The sequence below is a fragment of the Cucurbita pepo genome, chromosome 1 (genome assembly GCF_057944985.1).
Source record: "Cucurbita pepo subsp. pepo isolate OVF chromosome 1, ASM5794498v1, whole genome shotgun sequence".
In the NCBI taxonomy this organism is placed as follows: Eukaryota; Viridiplantae; Streptophyta; class Magnoliopsida; order Cucurbitales; family Cucurbitaceae; genus Cucurbita; species Cucurbita pepo.
The window spans coordinates 2,663,377-2,679,215 of NC_141798.1; the positions used below are offsets into that span (position 1 = coordinate 2,663,377).

At 33.4% G+C, this 15,839-nt stretch overlaps 1 protein-coding gene across 1 annotated transcript; it reads left to right on the top strand.

Moving 5' to 3' along the window:
* Positions 1-12,003: 12,003 nt before the first annotated feature.
* On the top strand, positions 12,004-15,416 carry LOC111791981 (ABC transporter G family member 14). Its single transcript, XM_023673437.2, has 5 exons — positions 12,004-12,228; positions 12,318-13,125; positions 13,666-13,842; positions 14,068-14,258; positions 14,654-15,416. The coding sequence occupies exons 1-5, from the start codon at positions 12,142-12,144 to the stop codon at positions 15,302-15,304; spliced, it is 1,914 nt and encodes a 637-aa protein (XP_023529205.2). The 5' UTR covers positions 12,004-12,141; the 3' UTR covers positions 15,305-15,416.
* Positions 15,417-15,839: the final 423 nt, after the last annotated feature.

Genomic DNA, 15,839 nt, shown 5'->3' on the forward strand with positions numbered 1-15,839 from the left:
CTAATAATAAAGTTTAAAAATAAAATAAATAAATAAATAAACTAAATTGTTATTTTTTAAAAAAATTACACAATTTTAGTCGTATTATTTTTTTTAATATCTATAATTAAATTTCAATATTGTAAATTTTTCCTATTTAATAAGACATCAAACATAAACTAAATTAGCACACAATTGAATAGTAATTAAATTTTTTTATTATATTTATACCACATAATTTGTTGATTCCACGAGCTATATTTTCGAAATATAATTCACTCTCTCAATCAACTTTAAAAAATATATATATATTAAAATTTCATGGGTCGTAAAATAAAAATATTTTAAAACTTTTTAATAATTTATTTTTTAAATTAAGTATTGACTATTTAAAAGATTATAAATATTTTTTTTAGACAAATATAAAATTTACAATTATTTTTATTAATTTAGACATAATTTAAAAAAAAAAATGTTGAGAGCCCAAGAGAAGCCCAAATCAAACGACATGTCGGCGCAGGTCTCATGCTTACGTGAGAGTGATTTCGTGATTGTGCGCGCGTGCCTTTTAAGCTAAATATTATCGTTGTTATTATTATTATTATTATTATTATTATTATTATGATAAACTCAGATATACCTTTTTCCAATTATCAATTATTCCTTTTTTTTCCCACTTGCAATAGTTGCAAACAAAACCTAAAATCTTTATTAATTAATTAATTTATTTATTTTATTCATATTGGGCCGACAAGTCTCACTCATTTATTTATATAATCACTTACGTTAAATTATTGGTCGTGTTTATGGGTTAGGTTTAATCAGATATTTTTTAGATTCAACCTAATTATTCGAGTTGCAAAATTTTCAACTTAATAATTGTTTAATATCTCAATTCAATCCAATCTAATCATAAATGTTTTGGATTCGGTTGGTTTTTTATTTTTAAATATTTAATTAAGATGTACAATTCAATTTGAATATATATTTTAAAAAATTATCTGTGTATTAAAACAAAATTATGAGATGCTCGAGAATAAATAATAAATAAATAAATATATTTGCATGGTAAAAATATTTTTTAAAAAATTAACAATAAATTCGGGTCGGTTCAATTCAACCCAATCTAGTTTTATGGAAATTTATGAACCAACCTAATTTTGATTTTTCAAGTCATTAAATTTTTTGAAAACTCCCGACCACTAATTCAAATGACATCATGGCCAACTTAAAATGGTATAAATAAAAAAAATGGGGATACGTTTTTGCATTTCACGGACCACTTTTATTTGGAATAGATCCTCTTCCTAGCTCGAATATTCTTTGACATCACTAGGGTATTTCATCATAAATTTCGTCTTTGAATTTAAGGGTAAAAAGCTCGCTTGTTATACGGGATTCGACGTATCCAACTGAACGAAGCAGCATTTCATTTTTTTCGGGGGCATCCTTCAGCTACACTATACGACACGAGTGACGGGTGAAGTTGAAGCAGACACAATGAGTGTAAAAAATATTTCTCGAGCTCAAGTATAGACAACTCGTGCTACTTTTGAAATTCGATAGATGTTATAAATAATTGTCATCTACCTTCTCTTTTTAGATCAAGGTACTCATCTCAATCCCAATCACTAGTTTACATTATCTTAACGAGCACTAATTCAACTCGAACTCTTTCATTAGGGTTTTTATCTCTATCACGATTCTTATAATATCTTAGACAATCTCTTTTAATCTAATAAAGAATCTTACTGATTTCACGTGAAATGATGTTAGGAGGCGTGTTAAGTTGGGTCAAATAATACAGACAAAATCCATCAAACAATTCGATCATGTCATTTGATCCCACTTGAGAATGGTTAGTCGAGTTTGTTGGACAAGAAAGTAGCCGTTTTTTAAAGTATACACCCTAGATGTAGGGATAGAGAAACAATTATGAGCGTGTTGAAAATAAGAAAATATATGACATTTAAAATTATAATCTTCTCTTTTTCAACAATTTATTCGAGAAAGTAAGATTTAATTAAATATTTAAAGACAAGAACACGTGTTTGAGACTCGAACCTGTAACGACCCAGATCCACCGCTAGCAGATATTGTCTTCTTTGGGCTTTCCCTTTCGAGCTTCCCCTCAAGGCTTTAAAACGCGTCTGATAGGGAAAGGTTTCCACACCCTTGTAAAGGGTGATTTGTTCTCCTCCCCAACCAATGTGGGACATCACATAACCACTCTACAAGGTCGACCTTATAAAACTTAAATTATATAGAATTGTAAGAAATATAGTCATTGGCTAAATGAAAGCACAAATACTCTTTTACTGTCATTTTCAAGTCTAACTTAGATAGCTTAATATAGTCTCAAAATGAGAACTTTTGACTCGGAGAATTTCAAGGGTTGTAACCATTTGTTCGACACTTTAGTCATTTTTTATTACACCTACGAGACTCACAATTCTTTGTTCGATATTTGAGAATTGAATTGTCATGACTAAGTTTAGGGCATGACTCTGATGTCATGTTAGGAATCACGGATCTCCACAATGGTATGATATTGTCCACTTTGAGCATAAGATCTCATGGTTTTGCTTTGGGTATTCCTCACTTATAAACCTCTTCCACTAAATTAACCAATATCGAAACTCACTCCCAATAATTCTCAACAATGGTATGTTAGATGATCTCGGATGTATGAAGACGATCTTGGCTCGAGAAATAAGGAACTGGGTTATGTCGCTAAGTCATTAGGTAACGAGTTTCAATTTTAAATTATGATCCAAATCTTAAATGGGGTCGACTTTACTGGTGAGTGAGTTGAGGTGGTGTGGAAGCACGAACAAAAAGAAACAAGAGAGAGAGAGAGACACGCGTGAGATTCACCTCTGCGAGTTGGCCTCTCCTGTCTCTAACAAAATCTTTCTTTATAAAATATATCTTTTGCTTAGCCTTTAATATATGCTTACTTGTCATTCCACTCGCTCTTGGTCGACATGGTTTGGTGCCTATGCCACCATTCTCTTTTTTTGCATGTAAAATGTGTTACTTTTTTTTTTTTCTTTTCCTTTGCAAATTGTTCATTTCTCCATATTAATCAATTATTTCTAGTCCCTACCCCTATATTTTTAGGGCATGTGTCCTTTTCTCGAGCTCACGGGAAGTACATTGAGTTTTATCATATTCACCTCACAAAACGTTCGATTCACTGCTTTAAAATAAACTATAAAGCTAGCAGATATTGTTCTCTCTGTGTTTTTCTTTTCAGACTTTTCCTCAAGATTTTAAAACACGTATGCTAAAAAGATGTTTTCACGCCCTACACCCTTATAAAAAAATATACTTCGTTCCCCTCTCCAATCGATATGAGATCTCACAATCCATCTCCCATTGAGGCCAGCGTTCTCGCTGACACTCGTTTCCCTCTCCAATCGATGTGAGATCTCATAATCCACCCTCATTCGAGCTCCAACGTCTTCGCTGGCACACTACATGGTGTCTAACTCTGATACCATTTGTAACAGTTCAAGCCCACCACTAGCAAATATTATTCTCAAGATTTTAAAATGCGTCTACTAGGAAGAGGTATCCACATCCTTATAAAGAATATTTCGTTTCCCTCTCCAACCAATATGGAATCTCACATAAACAATTTTGAAAGTATGTCATACTATAAATTATTTATATCACATGGGTTACATTTTATAATAAAGATCAGACGTTAAACAAATTATCTTATCTTATATCGTCATGTTTCCATTACCCTAAACTACTTTTTAACTAAGATTAAGCCTTTAATACACATAAATACAAACCATACAGTTATTTTTGTATAAAAAAAAGCAATGAAATATGACATATTTGAAGATAATATAAATTAAATGAGTTGCAATCAGTTGGAGCATCATCTCCATTAATGTTCTAAGTGGTCATCCACCTCAAAAATGGATTCTCTATGCATGCCTCATACACATATATTATTTATTTATTTATTTATTTTGATGTAACCCGTCAAGATTTAAAATTTAGATCTTCGCACTCGTGTGAAACAGACACTGAAATGATATCGATGTGCTAACAAATATATGTTTCGTATGCATATTGGTCACCTTTTTTTCGTCCCCTAATCATGAAACTCATCCCGAAATTCACTGAAGGCTTGTCCCGTCTTCGTAATTAAAAGTAGGTCGAGTAAATTGACTGATAAGATTTTTTTTTTCCATTTCATCAATTATAATTTTTATCTATTTTTTAAATAAAAAAATTAAAGCAAAAAAGAAAAAGGAAATCATTTTTTAATTTTTTGTGCGTGACACGTTTCGAAATCCTAACTAAACTCTGGAACTGACTAAACGACAAAGCGCAGTTACTGCTCAAAGACGATCTTACCCTCCGCACCACGTTGAAATAAAAAAACTGGAGACTGATTTCTGACCGTCCGATTGAAAAATGAGTATTTTTGGAAAATATTAAAAGAATAAATATTAGAGATATTGTTGTGTGTAGATTTAGATAAAGATATGCGCATGATGTAAATAGTACTGTGGGCTTGGCCCACGGCCCACTAGCCACAACTTTGTAATAAATAAATCATTAGTAAATTGATTTTTTTTTTTAAATATATTAAATATGTAATTTTATATTCGCATGCACTGAGATCGTACGGCTCTCAATTCCTTTGTTTGGCCCCACCAATTTCTGATTTTGTTCCCACAAATATTTTATATCTTATTTTTTGGTAATATTTTATTAGTTAAATTTAAATTTTATGTGTATTTAATTATTATACCTAAAAAATAAAATATTTATATAGCTACTCTTTTTTTAAAAAAAATTAAATTTATCGAGTATCAAATACAAAATTAAAAATTTATAAATATAGGTATAAATCTCGATTATTTTACGAGGTGAATTATAATTACGTCTAATCTGATTTTAACCACCGGTAAATTTTAAAAAAGATTACTTGGAGTATACTCTTTTGTGTCGATTTTTTATTGGGCAATATTTTTATCTGAAATATTTTAGAATAATTTAATATATAGATAGTCAACATGGAATTATTAAAAAAAAAAAAAACTTGAAATCTTTGTTTTTATTTATTTTATTTTTTATTTCTTAATTTACTGTAATGACGGCGTTTTAATATATAATTAATGAGTTACTATCATCGACGAGGAACAAAAATTGATTTGGTTTATCGAAAAAAATTTAATTTCAAATAACAACTCAAATAGTGAAACCGATCAAAATCGAAGTGAAAATTTATACGAAACTTTTAACGAAAGCTCATAACATGGACCATTGTAAATTTAGAAATACTTAGATAGTTGGAGAGTTCCTAACAGTCTCCATACACGATAACTTGATAAAACGGCATTGTATATCATAGGCATAAAGGACACGACGTTTTATCTACTGATTACTGTGATACAAATGTGTACTCTGTCAATCGAGATAGTTCACTGTTAAAAGTTAATTGACAACTCTTTAATAGTCGCATGTTGTATAATTATAAGGAAAACGACTTTGTATTACGACCGGCTACTATGATTATACACTAAAATCAAATAGCTATTTACCGAGCAATTCCGACAAGTTATAGTTTAGTAAGAGTTTCAAAATAGCTACTTAAATAAATCTCGAAAACTTATGGTCACTATGGTTAGCCTAGAACGATGAAATCGAACTAGATCGGTTCAAATCTATGGTTGAGATGAATATAAAACTACCTTAAAATGGAATATTGTTTTAATGAAGTTGTAACCATTTAAGGCAATGAAATGATTGGAAAAACATAGTGGTTTTTGACCAAAAGATAACACAATAATTGAAGAGTGAAATGGAAGGCTTGAAAATGCCACCAACCAAGTTAACTTCTAAGTGTAAAAACGTTGGCGAGAGTTGTCTTGCGCCCCTAGATATTCTCTACCTATCCACCTGTGTTGGTTTCGGGTTTAGGTACTCTTTTGTTGAAGGTCGTTCGAGCTTTTCATGTGAGTATGACATGGGTTACTATAGCGTCATAGCGTCTGGTACTCAAACATTTGCTCGAGGTATTTTCTCTCCCTCTTCTTACCTTGAAAATACCACTTGTCATAATCGCACTTTGATAGCAGCGAACTTGCAATTGTGCGGCACTCACTTCCCAACAACAAGTGAGTTAAGCCTATTCGTTCTTACGTCGCCTACGAGCAATCAACGTATACTCGAGCCTCTAGCCCTGGTTCAAGAAGAAAGTTTTAAAAAACGGGGCAGAGAGATTTTGAAAGCAAGATTTGAGAAATTGAAATTGGTATTATATGGGAATGTAAGCAAAAACCAACAACAAAGGGTTACTGCATATAACTATGGCGTACGGAGAAGTGACTAGACTTTACCTCTATTTAATCGAAGAAAGTGCTTATGTAGTGGACAATTAAATTTTTATCGATCATTTTCTTCTCTTATTACTTGATGACTCAAGACATCTATTTCTCTTCGTATCGAAGTTTTGAATTCTCACGGTATATTTATTTTACTTAAAAAAAAAAAAAGTCGAATTTTTTCATATTCCAATTAAACTTTTTTATGTTGTGTTTTCACATATTTTATCTCGAAAAAAATTGAAGACGATTCATAGCCCGAACATAAAAAAGAGAACAAAATTTAGTCATTGACAATAAACATATTTAATTCAAGTACGTCGAGCGTCACCGACACTTTGAATTAAATAATTATATTATTCATTCAAAGTTAGGGAAAGGAATTTTACTTTTCTTTTAATTAAAAAATAATAATTAAGATTTATGGGTTTTTTTTTTAACAATATTCTTTTAATTTTTTTAATTCTCTCTCTAGAAAATTAGAAAAATGGAGGGGAGAGAAAGAATATTAGGAGTATAGTAACTGTTTATAAGGGAATATAAGAATCTCTTAGGGCTTTTTAAGAAAAAAAGCAATATTTATTTATTTATTTATTTTTTCATATGTCATTTGGGAGATTCTTTAATATAAAATATATTATCATTTTGAAACTCGACCGCCTACCCGACAATTGGTTGTGAAATAGAAAATAAGAAATTTTTTTTACTGGAGGTCCTACCGAAACTCGAATCCTCATTGAAATAAGGAAAGAAAAGGGAGTGCAAAGAGTTTTTTACCCGTTAACTAAATGGGACCGATGACAGAGATCGTATTCTCCGTTCCCGTCCACTCCTCCAACTTTGTCCAAATCCTTGCTCCGTAAACATCTTTAGTTAAAAACGATATCTTAGTTCTTAATCCTTTTATTTATTTTATTTTGTATAAAATATATATTAAATTTTTTAGGTATCTATTAAATATAAAATTAAAATTAAAAATTTTAATAAATAATTACCGGACTATATATATATATTTTTTTGAGACATATCGCTCTATTTATTTATTTATTTATTTTTAAAACACATGCTTATTTGTAAAAGGCACGTGGTTTACAAATTTTTGTAAACAATAATAATAATATTATTATTATATTTTAAGATTTGGTTAAATTCTTTTTTTTTTCTTTTTTGAAAAATTTGCATGGGAAGTTAGGTTTTTATACTTTACTTTTAAGAGCATCAGCCTTTTGAATGTTTCCCAAATTTCATTGAAGGTTCAATCACCATATTTTAAAAGCCAAAGTTGGTGGAGATGTAATTTTCGTGGCCAACCCGAACACAAGGAATAATAGTCGGTATAAACAAGAAACACGAACAACAAGTACTCTCAACAAGCTTTGTGTTTAAAATAGATGGGATGCTCATTTTTCGTCCACTCGGTGAGAATCACTATTTAGGTAAAAAACGGGAGAAATGCTGAGGGTGACTTCTTTATTTGTTACCTAAACGTGAACGTGTTCCTATTCTATCTAGATTTAATACACACACGAATATATATATACAAAATAATTTAATTTGATTCAATCAAGATTGAGGAAATAGTAATCGTAAATAAGGATTAGTTTTTTTTAGTGAAAATCTGATCCCTAAAAATTTCTCGGAAAAAATCTAACCCCAATATATGTAAAATTGAACAAAACGTTATGAGAAATTAAATGGGGCGGATTGGAGGTGAGGAAGTCTGGTTCACATCAAACCAATGGCAGAGCCAGTTATTTGGTTGGCTTAGTCCCAACTATTAAAATTATACCCATTGACTCACCTAATTTTGCATAAAATAATTTAAACCAGGTAGAAATTAACCCTACTAACTTGGTTGGGTTCGAAAGATCTTTTGGACTAACTTAAAATTTTAACCCGAATAGAGTTCACAACCTAACTCAACCACGGTAAGGTTGAGTTGGGGTGTCGGTTGTGTTTTTTTTTTTTTAATTATTTAAAAAATTATCCTGGTCCATAATACATGTTATGTTAATAACTAGTAACTCGTAAACCTCAAATATTAAACACTTACCAGTCACAGTGGGTCACTAACATTAGTTACAAACATTAAATATTCTTAATTTTCGTAATAATCTTAAAAGTAGGGTACCATACGGTCGAATTATAACCCTATTTTTTAGATGGGTCGGATTGACCCAATAAAAAAAAATCAACCCACGAACCCACCCGAATTTTTGGTTTTCCAAAATTTCGAACACAACCCAATTTTTTTTTTTAAAATCTAATCTAATTCAACTTCTATGATTTAGGTTGAATATTTCGAGGTAGTCGGGACCGATGTAACTAATATCAATCGAATTCAATTAATCTATGCCTTTATCCCTTTTCCTCTCTCCCTATAACCAAATTGAGTCCAACTTTGATCTCCTAATTCCATGCACCAATCAAAGTTTTGTTCCTTTCAAATTTATTCTTTGATGATATAAAGATGGCCCCAAACAAAAATAAAAGCTAACCCTAATTAATAGATAGGTATATTTGATGTTAAAGACATTGTTTTTTTTTTTCGGGTCAATAAATATATAAGAATTGGACACGTGCACTACATGTGATTTTTTATTCGACATCTTATTCTATGTTTGACCATCGTAATAGCTAGTTGAAACTTCTACTCATAGACTCTAAAGTGTCTTCCGAACATGGCCTACTTATATCTAACCTAATTTTCTTTTGCTTTCGAACTTTGTTTTTATAGTATCTTTGAAAAGTTTATAATGCTCGATTTCTTAGAATTGTCGTTTTTGTTTGAAAAATGAAATGGTTTGATTCGAAGAAATTGAAATTTTGAATTATTTTTGTTTTTGTCTAATGAAATGTTAAGACGGGTCGGTCATTGATGATTGTTTTTTGAGGTCTATAAGTCGGGTGTAAGCCACTTCTCGTATTGTCATTTCTTTTCCTAAAAAGAGACCGAAAAAGAAAAACACACAAAACTTCGAGATGAAGAAATTTGCGCCTAGATCCTTCAATATTAAGGAATTTGCCCATAGATCCTTCCACGTGAAGGAAGTTTCTCCCCCACCTCCTCATTTTCGAGATAAACCGTTTTGATCACTCGAAGAGAGAAAATAATGTTGTCACTTCAAGAAAGTATCGTATGTTTTTTCACTTCTATCACTCGTCCTCTCAAAATGTCCTACCCTTAAAATTCGACTAACAATTCAAATATTTTGTCATAGAAAAGATAAACATCGTTGTGAAGAAATTGTGAAAATACAAATGCAATTTTTAAAAATGTTAAAAATTTTGTCTGTACTTAAAAGAAATCTTAGCATCGTCCCGAAAAGGATGAACCCTAGCTTTGTGTTGGAATTATTGACAATAGGGTTTAGGGTTAAACCCTAAACGCTAAACCCTAAACCCTAAATTTTTAATACCCATTTCTTCGTATGGCATATTTTATTTTAATTTTCTTAAAAAGTTTTTTAAAAAAAGTTTATATTTATTTTAATAAATTTGGGTTTTTAACTTAAAGTTGTAAGAATCTCATTCCAGTAAAAGGTTCTTATGTTTTATGTTTTTTTTTTTTTTTTTTTTTTTTAATTTAATTTTTAAAAAAATTTCCATAAATATTTCATGGTTGGAGACTTAGTGAATATGATTCTTTCCACTTTTTTAGGGAGATAATAAAATTTAAGAAAATATAATCCAATAATAATTCATAAAATTACCATTAAAAATTTTTAAATAAACCAAATTTTGTAACGGAAGTGGAATTTCAAAATCCACCTCTTTGGGCTCAGCGTCTTCACTGGTACAACGCTCAATGTCTGGTTTTGATATCATCTATAGCAGCTCAAGACCACTATTAGTCGATATTATCCACTTTAGCCTATTACATATCACTGTCATTCTCCCAGTTTGAAAATGGTACATTGTCTTCGCTAGCAGAACGTTGGACTGATACTATTTATAACAACTCAAGCCTACAGATAATGTGATAATAATTGATGTCTTAGTCGGAATTGAATTTTTTTAAAAAAAGAAAAAAAGAAAAAAAGGCATAAAAAAAAAAGGGTTTATCTGCAACAAAAAGTAAAGCCATGGCAACCGCCCAAGAGGCCCCCTCTTTGTATTGTCAAATTTAAAAAATTCTTCCCCCAACCTCTTCATGTGTTTATATATTTATGTGTCGGAATCTGAGTCATGTTGTTTCTTTCCTTACTCCTTACTAAATTTAAACGAGTGGACCAAATTTAATATATATATATCTTTTACTACGAATATGTCTCTTAAAAGATTTTATTTGTTAAATGCGAGTGATCGAAACTCTGTTTAGTTCCATCTAATATGCTCGTAACGTGACTTTCATAAAAAAAAAAAGTATGAAAAGAATTATTGTAGCTTTGATTTGAGTGGTCTGACGTCCTCAGTGACACACGCGACTTGGTGTCTGACTCTGATACCATTTGTAACAGCTCAAGCCCATCATTAGCAGATATTGGTTGCTTTTAAAACGTCCTTATAAAGAATGTTTTGTTCTCATCTCCAACTCATTTGGGATCTTACAAATATAATATATATTGGATTAAGATATCTGACTCTAATACCATTTGTAACAGCTCAAACCCATCGTTAGCAGATATTGGTTGCTTTAGCTTGTTAGGTATCATTGAGGGTTTTAAAACGCCCTATTAAAGAATGTTTTGTTGTCCTCTCCAAATGATGTGGGATCTTACAAATATAATATATATTGGATTAAGATATTTGATCTCTGAATAAAACGGACGAAAATAGTCAACTGACTGGAGACAACTTTTCTAGAAAACTATATTACCCGAAAAGATATTATATTATATTGAGAAAATGGGTTTGTAGGTAGCTTTCAAAGAATCCACAAAGATGAACTTTAGTTAATGAATGAAGTTTATTGGAAAAATGATGATATTAATGAATAAAAAAAATAGATGAATGGAAGGCAAAATGAATGATGATTATGATTTATGAAGTTGAATCCTAATTTTTAAACACTAAGTGCATCACAACAAGTGAATTCCCTTTTTCTTCATGAGTTTGGTAATCATTAATTTCTTTTTTTAAAAAAATAAAAAAAGTAGACGCTCAACCCGTCCCTCGTCCTAGATAGGGATCAAAGTCAAAATGTGTCAAACTTTGACTTTTGAGCTGATAATTAATGTCTTGTTATCACTTTTACCATTATAAAAAATGACATCAAAACATGTTTTTCAAAGTCAATGATAAATATACCTTAAATGTAACGGAACTCACAACAACAATATGAGGTTTACTAATAGACCGGTAAGTATGTAACTTTAGAGAGAGAAAATCGAATCATATGTTTCTACGCCTACCAATATAACATTTGACCATTAAAAAAAGGTCATTTCAAATCAACTCGACTCAATCCAACTCAACCCGACTGGACATTTCAAACCAACTCGACCCAACTAGACCCAACCAGAAAAGAGAAGAAAGCAAATAAGAGAATAAACTAATAGAAAAGAGAGGCAAAGCAAAGATGGTGGAATCCCATCAGGGGGAGAGAGAAAATCAGAAAAAAAAAAGGCTTTATTTATTTATTTATTTTTATTTTATTTTATTCAATTTCTCTCTCTCTCTCTCCTCTCCCCTATATATTTATTTCTTTGCTCTCTCAGCTTTCAATAAAAAAAAAAATTAAAAAAAAAAAAAAAAAAAACCCATTTCCCAATTCTCTGTTCTTATGAAACAGAGTTAAGAAACAACAAATCCAACAGAGTTTAGAAGCCAAACAAGATTTGAAGCTCTTCCAAGTTTCCAGGAAATGTCTGATCCTCAGAACGACGCCGTTCTTGCTTACCAGACCAATAATGTCCACCATCAGCTTCCCCTTCTCACAGTTACTCTCAAGGTCTTTTTTTTTTTTGACCTTTCATTTCTGTAATTTTCTTAATCTAAGCTTATTTGATTTTCATGGAGTGGTTAATTTTAATTTTACAGTTTGAAGAACTCGTTTACAAAGTGAAATTACAAGGGAGAGGCGGCGGCTGCTTTGGCGGCGGCGGTGGTTCGTTGGAAGCTACTAGAGAAAAAACCATTCTCAATGGCCTTAGTGGCGTTGTCTTACCCGGCGAAATCCTTGCCATGCTTGGCCCTTCCGGCAGCGGTAAAACTACCCTTTTGACGGGGCTTGGTGGCCGTTTATCCGGGAAACTCTCCGGTAAAATCACTTACAACGGCCAGCCATTTTCCGGCGCCACCAAGCGCCGGACTGGGTTTGTTGCCCAAGATGACGTTTTGTACCCTCATTTAACCGTTGCTGAAACCCTTCTCTTCACTGCCCTTCTCCGCCTCCCTTCCTCCCTGACCGCCGATGACAAAGCCCAAGCCGTTGAGCGAGTCATCTCCGAGTTGGGTCTGACTCGGTGTCGCAATAGTATGATCGGCGGCCCACTTTTCCGGGGAATCTCCGGCGGAGAGAAGAAAAGAGTTAGTATTGGTCAAGAGATGCTGATTAACCCAAGCTTGCTGTTGCTGGATGAGCCTACCTCCGGCTTGGACTCGACCACTGCCATGAGAATTCTTACCACCATTAAACGGTTAGCGAGTGGCGGTCGGACCGTCGTGACGACGATTCACCAACCGTCGAGCCGCCTCTACCACATGTTTGATAAGGTTATTTTGCTGTCGGAAGGCAGCCCTATCTACTATGGCTCAGCTTCATCTGCCATGGATTACTTCTCCTCCATTGGATTCTCAACTTCCATTACAATCAATCCAGCTGATCTCCTTCTTGATCTTGCAAATGGTATGCTAATCTTTTCTTTTTCTTAATACACTCAAGGCCTACTCTAAGATCCCACGTCTATTAGAGAGGAAAAATAAACATTTTTTTATAAGAATATAGAAACTTGTTTGTAGCATACGTGTTTTAAAAACATTGAGGGAAAACCCGAAAATGAAAGCTTAAGGAAGAGAATATCTGCTAGCGGTAGGCTTGAGCGGTTACAAATGGTATCAGAGCTAAAGTAAGCTAAACCAGGACTCTGACCACAAAAGGATTGGATTGGAGGGTCCCACATCGATTAGAGAAGAGAACGAGTGTCAGCGAGGACATTGGACTTGAAGGGGGTGGATTGGGAGGTCCCACATCGATTTGAGAAGGGAATGAATGCTAGTGAGGAAGCTGGGTTCTGCGGGGCATGGATTGTGAGATGCCAGGCTGGTTAGGGAAGAGAACCAAACATTTTTTATAAATATAGATGGTGAGCTTGGAGTGTTACACGTATTGATGCAAATATAGAACTATTACACGTGTAGTGATGCTTAAAACTTTTTTTAATGACAGGAATTGCCCCTGATTCAAAGTATGCAAATGAAGGAGGAGAGAACATAGAAGAAGAACAAAAGGGAGTGAAGGAAGCACTAATTTCAGCTTATGACAAGAACATTTCCTCCACTTTGAAGGCTGAGCTTTGCAGTTTGGATGCCAATAACTTCGCGAACTATGCAAAAGATGCCTCAAGTAACAATCCCACTCATTCAAAAACACATTTTTTGTTGTTTATCTAAAGTAAGATGGATCAAAAGCAAAAAAGATTTAATTTTTAAGGAAACCCATTGAAGAAAAAGTATAGAAAACAGGAATGGAATTGGATAATGAACAGAGATTTTAAGGAAAATGAATGATTTGAGAGAGGAATTGGATTCGAATGATGATTAATTGGTGGATGGTGTGGTGTGGGTGTAGAGAGAGAAAGGAGATGCACAGAGGAGTGGTGCACCAGCTGGTGGTATCAATTCAGAGTGCTGTTGCAGAGAGGGCTGAAGGAGAGACGATATGACGCCTTCAATCGCCTGAGGATTTTTCAAGTCATTAGCGTTGCTTTTCTTGGTGGACTCCTTTGGTGGCACACTCCATCTTCTCACATTGAAGATCGCGTAAGAATCTCTTTCTTCTCTCTTCTCTCTTCTCTCTCTAAACCCTTTGAACATCGTGATTCGAACCCGAGATTTGAATATTGTTAACGAAATCAAAATTTGGATGGAGTCGGAGACGGAGATTATATTTTTAGTCCCAGTCACTAACCCCATCTCTCTCTAAACCCTTTTCAGTATTTGATTATCGTGAACGAAATCAGGATTTGGAAGGGGTTAGAGATGGAGATTATATTCTTAGTCCCCGTCTCCGACCCCGTCACACTCTAAATCCTTTTCAATATTTGAAGATTGTAAACGAAATCGGGATTTGGATGGAGTCGGAGACTGAGACTGAAAATATAATCTACATCTCTGATTCCGTTCTGACAATGGTCGGTTGATTTTGACATTTTCAGATAGCGTTGCTGTTCTTCTTCTCAGTATTTTGGGGGTTCTACCCACTGTACAACGCAGTGTTCACATTCCCACAAGAGCGCAGCATGCTAATAAAGGAGCGCTCATCCGGCATGTACCGTCTGTCCTCCTACTTTCTAGCGCGCACAGTGGGCGACCTCCCATTAGAGCTGGCCCTCCCCACAGCCTTCGTATTCATAATCTACTTCATGGGAGGCCTCGACCCCCACCCACCCACCTTCCTCCTCTCCCTCCTCATCGTCCTCTACAGCGTCCTCGTCTCCCAAAGCCTCGGCTTGGCCTTCGGCGCCATCCTCATGGACGTCAAGCAGGCCACCACCCTCGCCTCCGTCACCACCCTCGTCTTCCTCATCGCCGGCGGCTACTACATCCAACAAATCCCCCCCTTCATCCTCTGGATGAAGTACCTCAGCTACAGCTACTACTGCTACAAGCTGCTCCTGGGTGTGCAGTATCAAAACGACGACGTTTACGAGTGTCGGAATGGGGAGCTTTGTCGGGTGGCGGATTTCCCGGCCGTTAAATCTGTCGGGTTGGATGGGCTGTGGGTTTGTGTCTGTATTATGGCGCTCATGTTGGTGGGTTACCGCTTGATTGCGTATTTGGCTCTTCATAGGGTCAGATTGAGATGAAAATCTTAGGGTTTCTTTTTTGGTAAAATTATATGTTTTTGTTATTTGTTTTCTATGATCCCGACAGGTATATATCATATCATATCATAATTTTCTCGACCGTTTAATTTAATTTCAATTTGATTATTTAATTTAATATTTTCGATTAATCTCCGACTCAAATAGATATCTTAAAATTTTTATATAAAAATACGGGCTGCTCGCCTAGTTAGGAAAGCGGGCCAAATAATAAAAAATTGGAGCAACCCAACAAAAAAAAAAAAAAAAACATTAATTGAATCATCGTGTCCAAACCCATTACGAAAAAAACAAAATTTTAAATTGAAACTAATGAGTAATTAATTTTATTTTAATAAAAATTCATATTTATGGTAAGAAAAAAATTAAATTAAATTCTAGAAAATACCTCTAAAGTATACCAAGAATGTTCATTATTTTAAATTTAATTTAAAAAATATTATATCACCGACATATAAATTTAGATAATTACCCTATTTTTGTTCAATATGCGAATGTTTTTATACCTTTAGAGATA